At 29.2% G+C, this 20998-nt stretch overlaps 2 protein-coding genes and 2 long non-coding RNA genes across 6 annotated transcripts; 3 read left to right on the top strand and 1 right to left on the bottom strand.

The window, feature by feature from the left end:
- Positions 1-1522: 1522 nt before the first annotated feature.
- LOC135119979 (splicing factor U2AF 35 kDa subunit-like) lies at positions 1523-7071 on the bottom strand (the record flags this gene model as incomplete). Its single annotated transcript, XM_064044343.1, has 7 exons — positions 6995-7071; positions 6529-6700; positions 6377-6460; positions 3842-3938; positions 2642-2709; positions 1717-1820; positions 1523-1668 (listed from the first exon to the last, which is right to left on the bottom strand). Coding segments are annotated over exons 1-7 (715 nt in total), but the record flags the coding sequence as incomplete, so codon positions are not given.
- A 1901-nt stretch (positions 7072-8972) lies between these two features.
- On the top strand, positions 8973-11803 carry LOC135119969 (uncharacterized). Its single transcript, XM_064044333.1, has 9 exons — positions 8973-8984; positions 9131-9218; positions 9358-9666; positions 9851-9956; positions 10005-10104; positions 10158-11157; positions 11223-11325; positions 11375-11483; positions 11552-11803. Exons 1-9 carry the CDS (start codon positions 8982-8984, stop codon positions 11633-11635), a joined length of 1902 nt encoding a protein of 633 aa, XP_063900403.1. The 5' UTR covers positions 8973-8981; the 3' UTR covers positions 11636-11803.
- Positions 11804-13653: 1850 nt separating this feature from the next.
- Positions 13654-14441, top strand: LOC135119981 (uncharacterized). The gene is made up of 4 exons (XR_010278457.1): positions 13654-13736; positions 13801-13963; positions 14124-14199; positions 14258-14441. It is a non-coding gene; the product is annotated as an uncharacterized LOC135119981 (long non-coding RNA).
- A 4121-nt stretch (positions 14442-18562) lies between these two features.
- On the top strand, positions 18563-19065 carry LOC135119961 (uncharacterized). Of its 3 annotated transcripts, none has more exons than XR_010278450.1 (4): positions 18563-18633; positions 18715-18767; positions 18837-18926; positions 18984-19065. It is a non-coding gene; the product is annotated as an uncharacterized LOC135119961 (long non-coding RNA). The 3 variants fall into 3 exon arrangements; XR_010278449.1 differs by having other exon boundaries at positions 18834-18926; XR_010278448.1 differs by having other exon boundaries at positions 18825-18926.
- The last annotated feature ends 1933 nt before the right edge of the window (positions 19066-20998 follow it).

Raw genomic sequence — 20998 nt, 5'->3', positions numbered from 1 at the left:
CAGATAAAAAAGCCGAATGTGCAGTTTCAAAAGTGGCACAAACAAGAAGGCAAAGTGGCCTGTGTTCGTAGCATTACTAACTACTCGTGGTGCGGCGTCCCTTGTGTCTCCCAATGCCTATAACTGAGAGCACTCTCCGGTAACTTTAAAAGTGCTCACTGCCTCCAACAACAAGCGTGTCTGTGAACTAAAAGAGTTATTGTCGTTTGCATACAAGCGTCGAAAAGCTGCGAAAGAACGTCTGCGTAAGACCTGTTATTGCCCTTGCCCCTTCGGCCGTAGCGCACAAAACTGAACAGTTTCTTTTCGCTAAGTCAGTGTGGACTTAGTCATCTAACGATACATTGTTAGAAGCCCGTGAGGGGCCCTCAAAGAGGGCTATTGTAATGAAGCCCATACCACTAATCTAGCGAATGCATCAAGAATCTCTGCACAACTTTTTGCTCCGCTGACAAGCAAATTCACGTAGAGCCGACAACCCAGGAGATATGAAAGGAATCGGTTTTTTAAGGAACTCGGAGGATTTATTCCAAGGAGTCTGCGCTACTCTACTTGAGCATCTGTGAAAGGCATTATAAAAAAGTTCACAGGGATTGAACAGACACTGGTTTACGCCTAACTAGTCCTTAAAAAGTCTCATTTGGTTACCGAACTTTCCTTTTGGTTATGGTTTTCAGTGAAGTTCCCAACACATCAGAGCTATAGACGGGAGTTAAACTCCCCGCTACATTTCTCAGTTCCTTTAGGACAGTTATAATACCCTTTAAGAGGTTATACAGGTGCACACTTGTGCCCAGAACAAGACCAAAGAGCCAGCACTTAAGTCAACAAAGACAAAGAACTCTCAAGGGCGTATTTCTAACATGGTCTTCTACTACTGCTTCTTTTATATTACAAGTTACAGCTAAGCGCCACTAAGTACAACAATGAATAAATATTTAGAATTAAAACACTTTTCTATAAGGATTTATAAGTGTCAAAAAATGGAGAGTTCCATTTTTCTAAAGATGGGAAACAAAAGTTTATGTACGTAATATGAATAGTTCAGGTTGGGCAATCCTCTCTCGAGAATGCCGTGCATCTGCGATAATAAAATATACGTAAGGATAAATAAATGGATAAATATGTTTCACTACTCTGTTAATTCTTGCAACTCGGTTTATTTAATAACTGCTTTCTACAATTAACTTGATTTTTTCAGTAAAATCTTAAAAATAATTAAAATTTTAAAACGAAGTAATAAAATTTATTTTTTCTTATTTAAAAAGTTCAATAAATATTTTAAGGGATGACACAGTACTCTTTTCATTATACAGAACTTCCAAGGTAAAAAAAAAGGAAGGAGTTGTGTAAAGACTATTACAGTTTTTCTTTATTATTCCATTTTTTATTATAAATATAATAATTATAAATATTACAATAAATATTATGCTTAATGTTATAATTAATAATATTTTATTATATTTTTCATCCTACTCTTGTTTTTCTAAGAAAAAAATTTATTAGTGACGGTGTCTTTTACTTCTTCGTTCTCTTTCTTCTCTTTCTCGCTCTCGTTCTTTTTCTCTCTCTCTTTCTCTCTCTCTTTCTTTCTCTCTTTCTTTCTCTCTTTCTTTCTCTCTTTCTTTTTCTCTTTCCTCTCTTAATGCCTTCCGATTCAGCAAATAACTGTAGAAAACAATAATAATAGTAATAATAATAATAAGAAGAAGAAACCTCGGGAGTCTTCTTCCTCTCCCGTAAAGTCTTTCTGCCAACTCCAATGAAATCTGCTTCACATGCATAAAGTTGCAGGTGCCTCCACGATCGCACTCATTTTTCTGTTATTATTAGAAATAATATTTACATATATAAATAAAAAATAAAGGTATGAACGACAAATATTATAAATTTATAAATTAGAATATAATTATAATTAAAGTAAAATAAATGGCATAAACAACTTCATAGAAAAACAATCCAATAAAAAAAGCAAGACATCCGCTAGAAAGTAGCGATTGGATGGCCAAAGTTGTAACAAAAGCTTCCTTTTATAATAAGACACTATCAAATTATCACAAAAAACATTGCTTAATGCAAGCTATACTGACAACCGATTTTCTTTAGTTAACAATCTTCCAAAAAAAATAATGACAGTTAGATTTATATAAAACTTATATCACGAGTACGACTACTCGATATTATAAATAATAATAAAAATGAAATATTAAACATTAACGTGAATAAATAAGTAAGATATGGATATATAAAAAACTTTTCAGGATTGGCCAGGGCTAGTTATAATGAATAAGCTAATATTTACCAAATTACATAATTCCAAGTTGCAAAATATTTAACGGTTATAACCCTCAAGTAATAAAAAAGATAATTATATAAACTATTTAAATATGAAGGCGTATAATAAAAAACAGTAAACTTCGCACTATTATAGTGTAATAATACTAGTTTAAAATTATTTATATATCATAAAATAAATTTTCCTAAAAATCAAAATCAAAAGTACAAAAATAAAAAAACGTATATATTTAAAGTAAGCATTAAAAACATTACAAAGATTATAAACCTTTTGAATTATATATAACTTAATATTTTTTAAATAATTAATATCAATTGTGTATTCAAAACGCGGAAAAAAAGGGACCTCATACTGGCGACAACAGGCCTCCTGAAAATCCGTAACGGGTGATAATTCCACGTGAATGGGCCTTCCTGGATATTGAAAGAATCATAAATTGAAAAACCCACCAAAATCTAGTTCAATTCGGTAATAAATTTCTACAGTAATAAATTGTATCAGCTGTTAAAAAAAAAAACTGCCCTAATATATAATATTGACACCAAAAAGAGAAAAAAACGTGAAAAATTCCGAAAATAAAAATTTAAGATGGCAAATTATATTTCATATTCACAATCATCATCAGTTGTACAGTTAAATACAAATCACTACAGACAAGCACATGGAGACGAATGCAAGAAGAAATTTTAGCCAGAAACGGTATCTCAATGGCTTATGCGCGCACCGGTACCGCCACTATAATTTGTGGTTCAAGGTCGGTTATGGACAGGCAAGAATGTACTTCAGCAGTGCAAAGGGCACGCGGACCCCCTTACTTCCACATGAAGGGTGAGTTGCCTAATGGTACACGCGCACATAAGCACAGCGCACAGAACCATCTGTTAGCATACAACACAGTACAGATATAACAAAGTGTCTTACCCAAATAATAGTTAAAATGGCACAGATAATATTATAAGTCCTTTTTAGCAATAATTATGCGTGCAAAACTATATAATAACCCAAACAAGATTAGTAAAGACAATAGCAAATAAATTTACTTAATATATTCTATCCAAATAAGTAACAATGCGTGCCAATAAGGCTAAAAAGATGTATAATTCTTACCAATTAATTTTGATTCATGAAAATCATTGAAAACCAATTCTTACCAAATAATACATAAAAACACATTCCCAGGTATAATTCAGACAAAAAGGATCATTTACAACAAAATGGATGCAAATACTTTAATTTTTATTAAATAATTCATCCACTAATTTTGTTTGAAAAAGCAAAAAATACCAATTATTTTCCTCCAACCATATAAAAATGCAGAGTCAATAATAGTTACCAAATAATACGTAAACAATAATAATAACTACCAAAAAGCAAAATATATGTTTTTTAATTCCTACAAGACAATAACATATCACCTAATAACACATAAAATAGTACCCAAAGATAATAATACCATCCAAAAAACACCCAAACTAAACGATACAAATCCTTTAATTGCTACCAAATTAAAGCAAGCAACCAAAGATATGGAACCGAAAAAGAGACCTGCGAACCAACGATTATTAAGATCTTCCATTGCCTTGTTGGCGTCATCGTCATCCCGAAACTTCACATAAACATTTCCAAGGAGATGACCGCAAATCTTTAGAAAAATATTTTATTAGTATTATAACAGTTATAAAAAAGGCTTTTTGTCTAAAAGATAATAAAATCAAATATTTTATAGACAACATTTGAATAAATTTTAAAAAAAAAAATGTAATTAACATTAGCTATTAGTTTACTTGATACAATATTGTTCATTAGTAATACATTATTTACATTTTTAAAAAATCTATAAGAAAAATAAATTTTAATCTAAGAAGTATTAATCTGAATTAATAAAAAATATAAAATAAAATAAAGCAAATAATAATAAAAACCTGAAAGCTTTTATATAAAAATGAGATTTACAAAAAAAACCGAAATAACTAAATTACATAAGAGCATATAATATATATAAATTAAGAAGCAAAGTCTTTTAATACTAATAAAAAAATTTAAAACAACAATAATAATTATAGTCACATATTCATTATAAAGTTATATATATCATAATTTCTAAAAGGAAATTAAAAATGCTTATTAATAAAAATATAGTAGAAATTATATAAATTTTATATAATAAATTGTCTATGTTTATTTATAAATATACAAAATTGGTTCTAATATTTAAAAATAAGCTTACTTATAAAAAAATAGTAATTTTAAAGAAAAAAAAGTTTTTTGACTATATATAAAATTAATAATAAAATAAACAAAGAAGTTTTTAAAGAAATAATAAAAATTAAAAATTAAAACAAAATTATAGAAAACTAAACTTTAGTATCTATTTATATAAAAAAATAAAAATTTAATAAAAATTAAAATTTCAGCATTTATAAAAATAAATAAAAAACTTACAATATAATAAAGGTTAATAAATATATAATAAATAATATAACAAACAAAATTTCTTTAATAAATATTTTAAAAAAAAATAAACTTCCAACAAAAAATTAAAAATTTAATGAAAAAGTAAAAATTCTTATAATGAACGTCGAAGTTTTTAAATAATAAATAATAAGTTAAAAAAACGTTTTCCAATTAAATAAAAAGAGAAAAACTTTAAATAATAAATATGTAATAAATAATATAACAAAGAAAAAGGCTTAAATAAATATTCATAAAAATAATTGTAAAAGTAACCCGTATTTTATAAAAAAATTGTTATATAGAATAAACAGTAATAAAAGTTTTGAAATATGCAAAAATATCTTAAAAAAATTAGTAAGTTTAGTAAATTAGTTTTATAAATTTGTTTTATTTATATATTTATTAATCTAAAAAATAATTAATAGATTAATAAAAATAAAAATTGTTTTCAATATAAAATTAGTTTTTTCAATAGACTAATTATACTATAATTGAACTACAAATAAATTTTTAAAATATGAAAATAAAAATAAATTAATAATAGTTAAAGCTTTAATAATAATAAATAAAACCATTTCGAAGGGTCTAAAAATTAGTTTCTTAGTAAAAAAGATAAACAATTCGATTAATTTAATTTGTTATATGAAATTTTGCTAAAAATTAAAAATAATAAGGGAGATTCATAATTTAAAAAATAAAAGTTAAATAAATCTAAATTTACAATAATAAAGTAAAAATTAGTAAATATAAAATTAAATTCAAGTAAATGTTAACTAAATTTTTTTAAAATAATTAAAAATATTACAAGAAAAAATCATAATATTTGTTAAATGAATTAAGTTTTGTTAACCGATAATATTGAATTGTGATCAAATTTATTGTAAACAATAAAGAAAACGTGGAATCGAGATAAAAAAAAATTTGAAAGAAAAGAGTATTAAAAATAAATTATTAAAGAAACACAAAAGACTTTTTTAACTTCTTTTTCAAAAAAATTTGCTTAATCACATATAATATATAAAATTAAAAAAATAAATTTTTCAATAAATTTAATTTCTAAAAAAATAATTTTCATAAAAAGAGCATAAAGCTTTAAAAAAATTAAAAAAAATTAAAATAAAAATTACTACAACCTACAAAAGAGAAAACAAACAATAAACTTAAATTTAGAGATGTTAAAATTTAAATAAAAATATAAAAAGTAAAAAATTAAAAAGTTATCAATTTACACACAATTTTTTTTTAATTTAACTATAAAGTCCTATATAAACTTAAAAAAATATTTAAATTTTCATTATCTATAAATAAAAAAAAGTATAAATGCGACGATCAATATAAAAATTATAAAAATTAATTACTAATTAAATATAATTCTCACAATTCAAATAAGAAATGTATACAATACGCTCAGCACGGAGAAAAGCAATAATTAAAAAAAATAATATATATAATAAAATTTAGTCTCTAAATAATATTTTTAATATATATATATATAAGGAAAAAATAAACCAAAAACTTTGTAAAAATTAGTTTTGACAAAATATTAGGAAAGTTATTCTAAGTGAAATTAAGATGTGTGTATGAATACAAAATTAGAAAGTATAATACAAAAATTTTAAAAATTACGTTATCACAAATATTCATTTCATCTATTTCTCCATATTTCTCTTGAAGTTCTACAAAAATATCTTCATAAATTTCTTCAAAGTACTAAACATTAAAATAAAATAATTAAATCTTTTAAATAAAAAATTATAATAATTATTAAATTAAATTACTGCTTTTTCTTTTTCTGGAGCAAAAACACTTCCAGTTCCATCCACGCGTTGTGGATTTTGATAGAAGTTTTGTAAAAGAATGGTTTGACTAAAAGGAGGTCGATTGTGAATGCGAGAACAACGATCGCCGTGCCGGCAGGCACCGATTTTATAATAAAAAGGACAATTAACTCTATTTATATATTTTTATAAAAATAACAAAAAACTATTTAGCTCAACCAATAATGTAAATGGTAACAATAATAAATTCTCCCTTAAAAGTACCATAGCAAATTTGTAAAGTTAAAATTAAACTAAACGCAGAATCTTTTGTTAAACTGAAACTTTTTAACTAAAATTTTAAAAAAAAATTGCTTTCTCCAAAGAACACGACACTAATTAAGGTTTAGCTTTTAATGATATTTTATATATAGAATTGGTGTATATTCTAATTGCAAAAGAAGACAAAAGCCATAAGTTATATTACTTGTCCTTTTCAGTCCCGTGAATAGAGGCTAAAAATTCAGCCATGCCAATAAGTCAAGCTTGAAACCTTAATTAATAGATATAATCTACAAATTACTAACCTTACAATAAATTTTAAATAATTAAAATTAAACTATACGAACTGTTCAAGGGAGTTAAAAAACATAAAAACCATGTCTTATTATAATTTATTTATGTATTATTTTCATAAAAAAATATAAGATATAAAAAAATTAGGGAAAACCCCTTGAAACTTAAACGGACTTTCGCCAAAAAGGAAAGTGAGGAAAGTCGAGCAACTGAAGATGCAATCATTATCGCTATTGCTCGATTAGCCACGTGACTACACGCTTGTGTCGTAATATGAACTTTACTAATATTAAAAAAAATTGTTGGTCAGTGTTAAAATCTAAATGTAAATAAAAATGAATTTAACAGTACTCAGTATAATATAAATAAAAAAAAATTGAATATTTATTTTTGTCTACATTATAAAAGGATAAAATTCTATTTAAGTTTATTTTTAATTATACAAAGTCAGTAATATATAGTAACCACACTAGTATAAGTGTCGTTACGCACCAGCGACAAGGTCCAATTCAACCGAAGGAAGAACCAAAGGCAGGAGAGAACCAGTGACCAGCGGACCCAGATTTAGTCTATAGAACTAGATACCATCACTCATTCTACAGATCTTTCAAGCGTGGCTTTCAACGTAACTTTCTTGGATAAAGGTAGCATACGGGATATGCTCGATAACCAAGATTACCTCCTAGTTTGAGGTTACTACCTTTCTTCCTACTTGAGTGAAAGGTGGTTTATAAGTAGGTTGTTTCACCTTGTAATAGTATAAAAGGTCCTACTTTGGTTGAACAAAACTAACTACCACTCTAGAATGATAATTAAATTATTCTATCGGAGTAGAACAAAATAAATAGGACAAATTAAATTAATTCCTTATTTAACTCTGTTAGGCCCTACGGGTGGCTAAATTACTAGCCTTCCCAGAGGCATAGCCTGGCTTACCTGGACCCAAGTGTATTAAAGGTATTAATTTAATTTGTCCTTTTTATTTTGTTCTACTTTGATAGAATAATCTAATTATCATTCTAGAGTGGTAGTTAGTTTTGTTCAACCAAAGTAGGACCTTTTATACTATTATAAGGTGAAACAACCTACTTATAAACCACCTTTGACTCAAGTAGGAAGAAAGGTAGTAACCTCAAACTAGGAAGTAATCTTGGTTACCGAGCATGTCCCGTATGCTACCTTTATCTTTAATCATTTATCTTTGTCTTAATGCCGGATGTGCTCGTCTTTGGCTTTAGAACTGGGCATCCCTCAATGAAATGTTGGGTTGTACCACGCTAAATTGCTAATTTAAGATTCGTGTTCAATGTGGTTAGGTTCGATCGGAAGCAAACATGAAACACTGGCTTAGCAATGAGTGAAGACAGATGGCGCTATTGTTCAAATCCAGAATCAATGTTTTGACACTGAAATCCGCATAGTATATGACTAATTAACTAACTCTCTCTGAGTCAAAATAGAGCCTTTGTCTATAGAAGTAACAAATCTTTAGTGTCTGTAGATGGAGGAATAGTGCTATCTATCCGTACTACATATAAGCCGGCCCCCTTTTTTATTTTGTCCACACTTTTATGGGAACTGACTAATGACACTATTTTTTGTTGGACCTTCAATTTCATTCAATAAAAAAATTTATTTAACGCAAAAAGCTATTTTTATTCAGATAAAAACAAGTAATATACTTAAATCGTTATTAATTAGTAAATAAAAATTAATTTTGTTAAAGGTAAAACTAGACTAGCACGTGTTCCCACCTTGAAACCTTACAAACTTTCGTTTTCTTTTTAATAGTTACTATTGGCTGATCTGTTGCACCAATTTGGATGGGTATTTATAAAGGCGAGCTTTAGTGAGAAATTTTTTTTTTAACTTCCAGTGCTTACCGGCAGTTTTGCAGCATGGTTTTAATTTACTTTAAAAAAATTTTCAAGTTGTTATAAATTTTATCATTATAAGCTAGTGTATTTATTTACTTTTAGTATACGTTATTATTATCTGGTTATCTCTAAATTTTACTTGTGAAATTTTTAAGTAAAGTTTATTATAGATAAGAAGAAGAGGCGTTAAAAACTCCGAGGATCTGGGAGAAGAATGCGACTCAGAGAATATTATAGTAGTATCTGAATCAGAAACTGGTTTTTAATTATTACTCTAATTTTTTTATTTGAGTAAATGTCGTTGAGATTTCGATGTTTAGTAATAATAATTTAATAACTGGAACTTGGAATCTCTATATAAGCTTATATTTCTTTTTACTGAGTATTATCTATTTAGAATCCTTTGAAGACATTTTTACGGAAGAATCTGAAGAGTTTGAAAGTTATACTTCTGAGGATGAAGTAGTACAAGAAGGTTCCGAAGTTGATAAGAATGAAAAAGTATTTGAGAAAACTGAAAGTGTTCCTGTCAGTCATGAAACTGAACTTCAAGTTAATAAAGATTTAAAGGAAAAAAATTCTATTGGCGATCTTCAGAATGACATTCAAAGTTTGACCATCAAAGAAGCCGTTACAAAAAAAGAATTTTCGGCGGAAGTACTCAAAGAAAATTCTTTAGAAAAACCTTTTTCAAGTCGTGAATACCGTAATTATATAATACTTTGTTTAAATTAATAAAATAATTTTCTACAGTTTTTGCTTATATAATTGTAAAAGTCATAATAAATTTTTCGTACTTTAAAAAATAGTTTATATGTATTTTTAACTACTAAAGATTTATCATATGAATTGTATAATTTTAATTAAGGTTTATTTTGATTTTTAATAAGATGAATATCCTGAATCGAACTTTGATCGTGAAGATCCTAACTTTGTGCCCCGATTGGGAAAGTTTTATATGCATGATACTAGAACTTTGGGGACTAATTTTAGAGGGTTGATTTTTATTTTTCATTAAATTTAATTTTACCAATTTTTTTTCAGACAAAAGAGTCATAGAAAATTGTGGAACGATAATCAATCGCAACGGCGTTGGGTTCATGATAAATTCGATGAATTAGCTATTGAGTCACAGTCTATAGAAGTATATAAATATTTTAAAATTCTATTTTAAAAGTTAATATATTCTAAATGTAGCAAGTCCCTTGTGAGTCCAGACGTTATAATTCTACAAGAAAAGATGATTATCATCCCCATCATAACGGCACTTTTAGAAAAAATAGAAGAAATCACTACAGAAATAACTTAAGCTCTTCTCCGCGTGTTGCTGATGAGTTTTCTACTGTTCAAGCTGTGTCCAGTTATGAAAACGTTCCATTAACTTCTGAAGGTGTAAGACTCGTCGGTTACAGAGATGGTTATTTTCCACGTTCGAGAGGTAGAAATAGACGCCCACGAGGTAGAGAGTCTTCCTTTCCAGTGAAAGGAATACCCGAGCTGCGCCTCCCTCGTGGCGACTTCCCTCGTTGTATTGGTGAGGACCCGCCTTACATGCATCGCCCCATCCAGTCATATCACGACTTTGACGATCGTTATAAACCCAAAAGGAAATCTAGAAGAGGCCCAAAAAACCGAATAGCCGATTGTAAATCTGCTAGTTTTGATAAAAATCATTCAGTAAATAAGGAAAGATTCTATACTGTATCTGGTGATAATAAGACTAGCACAGTCGGTAGAGGTTTAGAGGATGCTTCGGGCAATAATAATAGTGATGTTAAAAGTATTAATGAGGACGATAGAGATGATGGTAAAACTCCAGCCATTGTTAGTAGCACTGATCTCTGCGAGCGTGTTGACCAAGGTTTCGTCCCCCATGAAAATAATTCTATTGGAGATGAAACTCAGGTTGAAGTTGTGAATGACGATAATAAAACTGTTAGGAACTTATCTGATCTTAATGTTAATCGCCCAAGCGTAAATGCAAATGTTGAAGTTTCCGAGAAAACTGATTTTGATCCTTCTTCTATCCAAAGCAGCTTATATACTTTTAATTCCAGAAATTCTGCTTCATTTCTCCCGTCACCTTCTCGGGCTTATCGTTCTTTCAAGTATCCTAAGTCCCAAAGGAATAAAGCTTGGTCTAAATATAATGCTACTGTGAATGGTTTTTACGATCAGCAGAATTTATACCAGCTGGGTAGTTGGAAACTCATTCCTTCATCTCTTTTAGATTTGTTTATGAGTTTTATATAAAACTTTTAGGGCATCCGTACGACTCCCAATATTCGGATTATTATATGGGGCTTTATTTAGATTATTCAGGGTCGCCTTATATGGCTGCTTCTTACTCAGCTTATGAAGACCCGTATATTTTATAATATAAACTCTTTTTCCCTCTTATTTATTACTTATAGCTATGGTCTCTACGTGGTTGACCCCTTGTACGCCCAGTATCCTGCAATTCCTTATCAGCCCTATCCTTATATACCAGCTAATAGAGGAAGATCACCCCGTTATAACAATGTTTATTTTATTATTTTTTTAACTGTTAACCCTATTACGCACCTAAAATATTTATTTTTATATGTTAGAGTCGCTCAATACGCAAGAATGCTCCGGGAGAGTTACGACATTATGATGGGAAAGAAGTTTCTTCTGCTCAGTCAAGCGGTTGAATGAAAGGGACTTTCTTTCTTCTTAAGATTTTTGTTGATTGAAAGCGCATACCCTGAAATTCCCTCCAAACAAAGAAAACATCTTTCGTTCTTATAACTGCTCCCATCGCACTTTATTTTGCTGTTATAATAAGAATGTAAAGCAATATTTAAAGGTTTTTAAGGGGGCCTTTGATTCAGCAATTTGCTCGAAGTTAATAAAGTTTTCAACTGACAACTTAATAACGCACTTTTTCTTGACACTCCCAATAATTGAGTTCTTTACTTAAATTGGATTTATAAAAGTTAATTAGGAGCGAAAAAGTGACGCTAGTAATACCTAAGTTTATTATGCAGCTTAATTCAAGGTAATATAGAAAAAGTTGTCATTGTATATTGAAAGCTTTTTCGATTGTATCGAAGGTAATTTATGGTCATTTTTTGTTGAATTGATTTGTTTAGTTTTATAAATAACTTTAAATTAATAATTGGGGTTGTTGGACTAGCAATTATGAATAAGATGTATTTAAGGCCCGTAGCCGTTTATTTGTATAAGTTTTGTTTTTCTTTTTGATTCCTGGAGGTTTAAAACTGCTAAAGAAAAAAAAAGTTAAAAGGCAAAAAAAGGAAGGAAAAGAGTGTATTAAAAGTACTTTCCCTCATTTTAACTAGAAAGGGAGCGAGAGGGAGAATCAAGGCAAACTTCCTTTTTTTACTTGGTTAATTTTATCTTTCCAATTTTTTTCTTCCTGCCCGCAGCGCTTTATTGTATGGAGCATGAATTGCATTTTTAATTCCATTAACTTTGTAATAGTAGCAGATAAGGTGGCTAAACGCTTTTACAAATGGATGGTGCTAAGATTATATGCTCTTTTATTTTTAATTTTTTGTGGTAGTATAATTTTTTTAATGCATTTTAGATTTAAATTTGCAAATTTTATTAAGGTTATAACTTCATAGTAAAAACCAGTGACACTTCCAGATTCTATGATTGTTTACTCTAAATGTATAAGGTTAAGCAAATATTTTAACTATATTTTAACTAAAGTAGCAATGGCACAATAAAAAAGTTAAAAAATTCGTATAAACTTTTGGTTATGTATAAGTTAGTGCTTCCCAACCGCTTGAAGATTAAGAAAGTCATCTTTTAGAAGATTTTAAAACAGAAATAAGGGTATGAAGTGCACGAAAGTAATACCTGCAGTACTGTTTATAACTTCCTACAAATATACTTTTTTATATAAGTCAGGTTGCTTTAAAAAGTCCAATAATAAGTTTAACAAAACTTATTGTCTCAGTGTTATTTCTCTGCTACTGTTAATATAAGCATACAATGTCTAAGTAGGAGTAAATTTATAAAAAAAAGATAGCGGAGTAAAAAAGAGAGAAAAATTGTTTTACGCGCATGTTGTATGTACCTCTCCATTGTCAGTATAGCTTTAAAGTAGTTACGTACTTCACATTGTTCCTGTCTCTTTGCAAGTATGACTACTATGCCCAAATAGAGGAATGACCTAAGTAGGAGGCGCTAACGAAGACAAGAGGAACTTTTAGAGGCACTGAAGGCTCCTTAATAAAATCTAAACCAAAAGATGAGGTGGAAACTATATGCAGTCAACATGTATAAAAATCTTAACACTTAAATGCTAATTGTAAAAGTAAATACAATACCAATTTTTTTTTTTAATAGCCTAGTACAGTTTTATAAAGCTTCAACTTAACTTTAAATATAAACTTCTTAATTAAATATTTTTAAACTACAGCTTAAATATCCTTACATATTATCACCTTCATTTATATTATACTACTTTCAAAGGTAAAGGATTTTTAACAAGTATAGGCGCTAAAAAAGTAACGATCTACTAGCAATAATTGTTGTATAATTATTTAAAAACATTAAGATATTTATTAATGCAATGTAACAAAACTTTCGTTAACAGGTCACGTGCTAAGGAAGGGCGGTAACAATGAGCATCCACGTGGTTATAAAAACATTTTGAAAAAGTATATATAAATTTTATAGTAGCGTTCCGAAGGTTCTCTTTTTCGCCTTGACTGTTTGTGTTCTCGTTTTTATTTTGAGCTAAGAGACTTTCCGTCTGACCTCACAGAGGCGATTAAGGTTTTTAAAATTTAGCATTGTTATTTTATTTTATTTATGATTCTTCATATTATCATTCATGTAGAAAAAAGGAGAAATAAGCATCTACCATGAAATACGTCGCTGCTTATCTACTTGCATCTCTTTCCGGTAAAGAGCCAAGCGCTGAAGTTATAAAAGCTATTTTTGGCTCTGTGGGAATCGATTATGATGAAAGTTTATTATCTCATGTTTTTTCTCAATTGAAGGTCTCTTCTGTTATTTCTGAAAAAAACTCCGTTTTATCTTGATGAGTTTTTGTTATCCCTGTCTTAGTAGGCAAATTTGGGCTGATAAATTTTTTCTGATTCTTACAATAAATATTTTAGACTGGTTTTATAATTTTTATCATTAATGCAGTTATTTTAGGGTAAAGCAATAAATGACGTTATAGCTGAAGGTTCGTTAAGGCTTGCTTCATTTTCCGTAGGCGCTTCTAGTACAGGTACTTTTTTTATTTTTTTAATTACAGGATTTCTTTTGATAAAATAAATTAATAATAGGTGCTGAGAAAGCAGCTAGTTCGCCTGCTTCAGCGGAGGCCGCTGTAGAAGAAAAAGAAGAAGAAACTAAGAAATCTGAAGATGAATTTGAAGGTGGCCTTTCACTATTCGGCGATGACGATGATGATTTGTTTTAACTTGATTTAATTGTATAGAATAATAAAACATCCTCTATCCGTGTTAAGTTAAGCTTTTTGGAAATTTATGGCATTTTTATTTTTTTATTAAATAGTATTGTTGGATAACACTTTAAAGCCTTGAAACCTTTTTAACTTTAATTTACCTTGCAAATATTAATCCTACAAAACTTGTTTCGGTATGCGTTATTGAAAAGCGGTTTAAGATAAATTAAAAAAAATTAATTCGTCTTTGAGGTTCTAGTATTTATACATAAAAAATAAAGACTTAATTTGTTGCACGGGGAAGAGTATTTATAAGACTTTTACATTACTTAAAGATGTACTTCGTAGAATTAATTATATTTACAATTTATAATAAAGATAATCTGTTTATGTCAACATGTATAAAAGCTTCACTGTCCATTTACTAAGTTTTCCTTTACGTGGTCGTTATTCGCAAACTGATATAAAATTTACACTTAAAGTTTTTAAACGTAATACACGTATTATTATTTTTTCCTATATAATTATTTAAAAAATTACTATTTGGTAGTTTTTAATAACTTAATTAACTTCTTTTACTACAATTGGTGAAAGAAAGGCCCGACCTTTGTACATTATAAAATATCATATCAACTAAATTTAGTCTCCTTTTTATTCGGCAAGGTTAGTTGAAAATTTTTGAATTGTACCCGGGAGGGTATGCACGCCTAATTTAGGAAGTTTTTTATATCAATAGCATAAAATTTTTATCCAAAAGATTGTATCTTCACTCATTTTTCTAGCATAAAAGCTACTTTTAGTTTAATAGCGGGAAAGTGGCAAAACTGACAAATGTATATACAACTTTCTTATTGCATAACTTGTTTATTGATCACGAAAATGTAAAAGCGCTGTAAACGGCAGAAAAAGTTATAACTTGTTAAGCTTGAAGCGGTTATCGCGTTTTCAAAATAATTTATATTTTTGATAGAAATTAAGTTTCAGGGGTTTCCTCGTATTATTAGAAGTTCGCATACAGTTAATATCTCTCTTGCAAGGCAGTTACGGTCGCGGGGTTGTAGTGGACTCAAAGAAAACAGTACTACTACCCGAATTATTAAAACGAATTCATTACAAGTTTTAAATAATTTACTATCAGTGGGTTTACCATATTGAGAAAGTTAATTTATATTAGTTTAACTTCGAGTTAAGCTTTTAGTCCGTTATTAATAATCGCAGTAAAATATTGCTGCTAATCATTTACTAAAGTTAGATTTTAAAGTCATCCGCCGAAAATCTGTTAGCGACACTATATGATATTTGAAGGTAGCCAAAAGTAAAGTAATTTCGTAGTGTGAATTAAATATATATAAACTAATTTCCGGTCACTTTATCAAAATGCCACCATTATAAAGTATGTTAGCTAATGAAAACCGTAAAACTAATTTTTTTAGCTATTAATTAGTTTAAAGTTTACCTTTATAACGTTTCTTTTTTATAACAAGCCATCATGGATGGAAGACAATTTCAAAGTCACAGTATAAAGAAGTCATTAAAAAAACCTTGTTAACGGGTTTATACAAAGTTTCACCATTTTAGGATGGAAGTTTTGGTGGGTTTAGAATGTGTCTACTCTCTACACGCGCTAGCTGGTTGCTTTTTGGCTATTGAAGTTAGCTCCAAATGGTAAATATCAAGCTATTATTGAGTAGTTCTAAAATTCGGAGCCCCAAGTCTTCTAAATGCATAATCACCATCTTGGCAGTATAAGAGAAAAGAAGGCTAGTGAGATACTACTGTTATCCTTTAAATGTTTTTGGTGGTTATTTAATTTGTAAATAAGCTTGTAAGTTATACGAATAGTGAAAACCGCGTCGGTTCTCATTTAACCGCATGGAAACGAAAGTGGTGGCGCCGTATCTGCAAACAAAAAAGAGTTTTGTAAAGATTATTAAAAAAAGTATTATACTTGCCTTTTTATAATACGAACTAACTTTAATAAATGTTAAAGCTCTGGTGGTTTGAGTTTTTTTTGGGTCATTTAGTGACTATTAAATAATGAATTGTACGTTTGGTAAAGAAGTCAAATTTTTGGCGGAAAGTTAAAACAAATAGTGAATTTTACTACAAAAAGGTAAATGAGAGACAACTTAGATGGTCATTTTCAGCTTCATTTTTCTAATGGAGAAGTTAAAATTATGTCTACTGAATGAGGCTCTGAGTAATTAATATATTTACTTCTATTCACTTCGTTATTTACTTATACTTTGTAAACATTAACAGGTTGCTATATAATACTACATTGACTTTTTTTTTGTAAAAAAAAATAATATATTTTTTACGTTTAGCCCTATTTTAAAGCTGAAAAAACTAAGTGGTTTTCATAAAACTTTTTTTTACCTTTACTCCCAGTGCGGTACCCAAGTAGTCAAAATGAGAGCTTATTTGGTTTATCACCTAATATAGGGCCTCCTGTATAAATCAGAAAATGTTCTCTAGTAAATTCCTAGTATCATTACACAGTTTATTATTAATAGTGCTTCTGTGTTGACCAATTGGTTAAGCTTAAATATGCTATTTCTTATTTTTTTTTAAAATTTTATAATTAGGCTCTCATCCTATGGCAGGATTTTTAAAAAAATTCTTTTATTTAAAAAGTATTTTTTGTGGGTTTAGATTTTTAGGCGTTTCTCTCACTTATCGTGCATACAGTTAAACGATCGATTCCAGATAATCTGATAATAATTACATCGAGCAAAACGAAGTTTTTATTTTTGGACGTAACTACTACTATAAATTCTGTTACATTAAGGGATTACGTTACAATTGAAAAACTTTACAATAAGTAAGCATAACAATTATTTACATTTCATACCTATTTATTGAAAATTTCAGCATATGTGAAAATCAAAACATTTATGGCAAAAATTTTTTTGTGATTGCCGTTTGTCTTTCCAAAGATGATTTAAAAGTTGTGGAAAGCATTCAAAAAAGGTGCAACGCTACAAGATAATCGAGTAAAAATATTTTAATGGATTATGAATAAAAACTAGACTCATTCAAGAAGAAATATATTCAAAAATATGCATCTCTATGAACTATGAAACAAGCGTGCATGTTATAGCAACCATTTCTAAAGTACTAGAGCCCACTTATAAGCAGGCTATTTCTTTAAACCTGGAGCTAAGCGCTGTAGTAAGATTGCCACCCTTTGAGAATCGCTTTTTTTCTTCTTCAAACAATAAATTGTTAATAAAAAAATTTTATAATTTCTAACTTGTAGCAAACCACGGGAGATCTAGAAACTCAGCTCTACAGTACCCTTGCTTACATCCCTATCATAGACAGTAACTCTAACGAAATAACGAGGCTGAGAGAGATCGGAAGTTTAGCGTGTATAGTAAATAGTAACTGGTCAGTTTTACAACACGTCTTCTCTAAAGGTTAGCATTTTATTCTATAATGGATAAAAGCGTCCATAAAATTAGGTCACTACCTTTGTAGAGCTGATGTAAAAAAAAAGTAATATTTTTAATTTGTTTCATCACAGATGGCCGTCACCCTTGGACTCTTCCCGAAAAAGAAAGAGTAGAGAACCAAGCTAAAAACTTACAAGATTTTTTCGAAAACGACTATTTTCTTGAACAAATAAATTAAAATTTGTAAAGAAAAAAATTAACGCTTTCCCAGCGTTTAACCAGGCATGAGTAAACAATAGAGAAGATTAAAATAACCATAAAAGCATAAAGCAGTTCTCATTATAGTTTAAACAGCATCCCTCTTCTAGATATTACTTATAGACTGCTGTACTTTTCTTATCTTTTAATAGGGCGTTCATAATTTGGAAAGGTTAATTAAGTAAGCATAACAGACAGATATTTAATATTATCAATGTAATTATTGCAATAACCTTATAGCTTTCAACAAAAATTAAAGCAATTTTTATATACCTTACATTTTTCAAAAAAAAAATTTTTAGTGTCAAACGTTGCTAAGGCTTTAACTGATGTTACTTACTCTTTATTAACTACGCAACAAGGTATAATTACTCGGTAAATTCTATATTTAAAAAATTAAATATAATCCAACAAGTAAAATTTTATTTTGGAGTTTTTATAGTGGTAAAAGCTAGCACAATTCCAGCGAACGTTAAGAGGTTTGAAAGCAACCATGTATTAGCGTAAGGGTTAAAAAAAGAGCAAGCAAGAAAAAGTTTATTAGCTCCCCAGCGTCGACTACTATAAAGGTTTACTTAAAGCATTTATTAAAAAAATGGTAACTCCCCTTTACTACCTTTATATTATTTTTTAAATTTTTCGTTTTGGATTATAATAGTAAAATTTTTTAATTATGCAGGCTGCCTCCAATGTTATAAGCAGATCATCCAAGAAGTCGGCGCCCTCAAAGAAGTAATTTTCTACTTTACAATTTGGTTAATAGTTCAACTATTTTTTTTGACTAATAAGCAAAAAAAGTAGTTCATCAGAGAAATCAAAACAGTCTACTTCTACAGCAAACTCGGGCAGGATGCTCCGTTACTATTACGAAGACTCCCCCAGTTTAAAGATGTTTTAAAATTTTTTTTAAAAAATTTTAAGCTTAATTAAATCTGTATTCGTTTCTAGAGGCCCCATTCCAGTCTTGTTAGCTAGTTTGTTACTTATAGCTTCAGTATTTGTTCTTCACATATGGGGTAAGATAGTTCGCACTCTTCAAGCTTAGGTTATTAAGTAACTTACTTAAATAAAAAAATTATTGCAATCTACCTATATCTGGTCTTAAATTAAAAATTACCATCTAATAAAAATTCAAAATATAATGAGTGTATTAATTAAACACTTTATTTCTCCAATTCGGGTTTATCCAGTAATTCGTTAAAAAAATTTACTACTTCTCTTCTTTTAAAGTTTATTTTTGCAGTTATATCTTCCCTTCTTGCAAAATTAAAGTTATTACTTATTAAATTGCGTAAAAATATTTTTTTTTCAAGGACGCGACCCAAATAATCCTCCATAGTAATATTTTTAAGTAGTATTTGATATGCAAATAAGGTTGAAATCAATCCAACAAAATTCACCTTCTTCACAAAAAATTTCCAGTAATGGTTTAGAAAGATTTCAGGGGAGAGTGTAGGATTGTAAAGGGAGTTTACCAATATTATAGGAGCATCTTCGCTGCCAAGCAATTGATTACTTTTTTCAATAATTAATTCGTAAATAGCTATTGTCGGTGTTTCTTTCATAACATTCAACGCTTTAAACATATCCTTTAAATTTTGATCCTCCGCAAGAGCGTGGAAGGTGAACAGCGCTAAGAAATGATCGTATGGGAGATTATCAAAAAGATTGATCAACCAGAAAAGCTGCTGGCCAAGCTCTTTCAGTTTCTTCTTAAAGTGACTTACATTAAAAAAAAAATAATTTTCTTTAAAAAATTTTAACAGAAAGTTAAAGTCTAGACTGGCTTGTTCAGGATGCTTTTCAATGATAAGCGAAAGACATGAAAAGTCGCTTCGAAGTAGAGCTAAACGTAATTGATGCTGTACAACTGGAGTTTCTATAGAGACCCCTAAAAAGCAGAACAACTCGAAAGTCAACCTACCAAGAGTGGGATCCGCCTGTTTCATTGGTAATAAAAGTTAAAACAGAAAAAAAATTAAAACAGAAAAACCTGATTTAAAACTTTGTACATTTTATGATAAAATTCCTTATTAAAGGTTATCCCCATGGAGTGTGTTTTCAATAAAAAAGGCAAAACCTTCACCCAACCCCGATGTCCAAGACGGTCCATATTCAAAATTAGTATGCGAGAAAAGTGGTGAAAATAAGATTCATAGATCTTCGGATAGAGTCCAAGCCTCTCAAAGATCTATTCATTATATTTATGTAAAATTATTTAATAAAAAAATTAAGAAACCTCTAAAGTGAAGTCAACGTGGCCAGAGTTTATTAGATTTTCAATTAAAAATTCAACAGCTTCGGTCGTCAAACTTTGAATAGAAAGCCTTTTAATGAAGTTACGCGCTTCTGAAGGCCTCACTTGTGCGTAGGCTTGAAAAACTTTTGCCAGAAGAAAGCCGTTGCGTTCTTTAAGGGTAACACTTTAAAAATTTATTATTTTCTGTATAAATTTCAGCTAATTAGTAAACTACCTTCGGGGTTAATAGCATCAAGTAGTAGGAGGAGCCGTTGCCTGTGCTCGGAGTGTGGTAGAAGAGTTGTAATTACAGTGAAGTAGGTTAAAGATGACGGCGCAAATACGCTTTTCTCGTGAAATTTGTCAAGCTTTGTTTTATAAAAAACTTTGGATAAAATTTGATCCAAACTACGGGAATTGCTTGAAGTTACACTTTCTTCGATAAACAGCATATAATATTTATTGACAAGCTTTTTCAGCTTCAAATGTGAAATTTCTTGTAATCTTTTAGAAAATGTAGAGAAGAGAGTGTGGATGCGATCTATAAATTGCGTAAATAATTGGAAATCGCAAAGTATGCATCTATGTTTGTGGCTACAGGAAGATGAAGTTTTAAAATTCTCCGGTTTGGTGAAAAAAGTCAACTGCTCGTGAAAAAAAGAAGAGATGCGATCGAATTTATAGACTAACAACAATACGACTGTATAATGAGCAGTGGAATTAT

The sequence above is a fragment of the Zophobas morio genome, unplaced genomic scaffold (assembly GCF_036711695.1).
Source record: "Zophobas morio isolate AGI-343-1 ecotype UQ-CSIRO unplaced genomic scaffold, CSIRO_AGI_Zmor_V1 ptg000325l, whole genome shotgun sequence".
In the NCBI taxonomy this organism is placed as follows: domain Eukaryota; kingdom Metazoa; phylum Arthropoda; class Insecta; order Coleoptera; family Tenebrionidae; genus Zophobas; species Zophobas morio.
Note: the sequence above shows the minus strand (reverse complement) of the source record. Positions and strands in the feature narration are given on the sequence as shown.

Excerpts from the sequence above, each read along its gene's own strand:
- LOC135119969 (XM_064044333.1), top strand. Across the intron at positions 9,957-10,004 it reads TTGGGGACTAATTTTAGAGG|ACAAAAGAGTCATAGAAAAT; the intron begins GTTGATTTTTAT and ends ATTTTTTTTCAG. Across the intron at positions 10,105-10,157 it reads TTGAGTCACAGTCTATAGAA|CAAGTCCCTTGTGAGTCCAG; the intron begins GTATATAAATAT and ends TTCTAAATGTAG.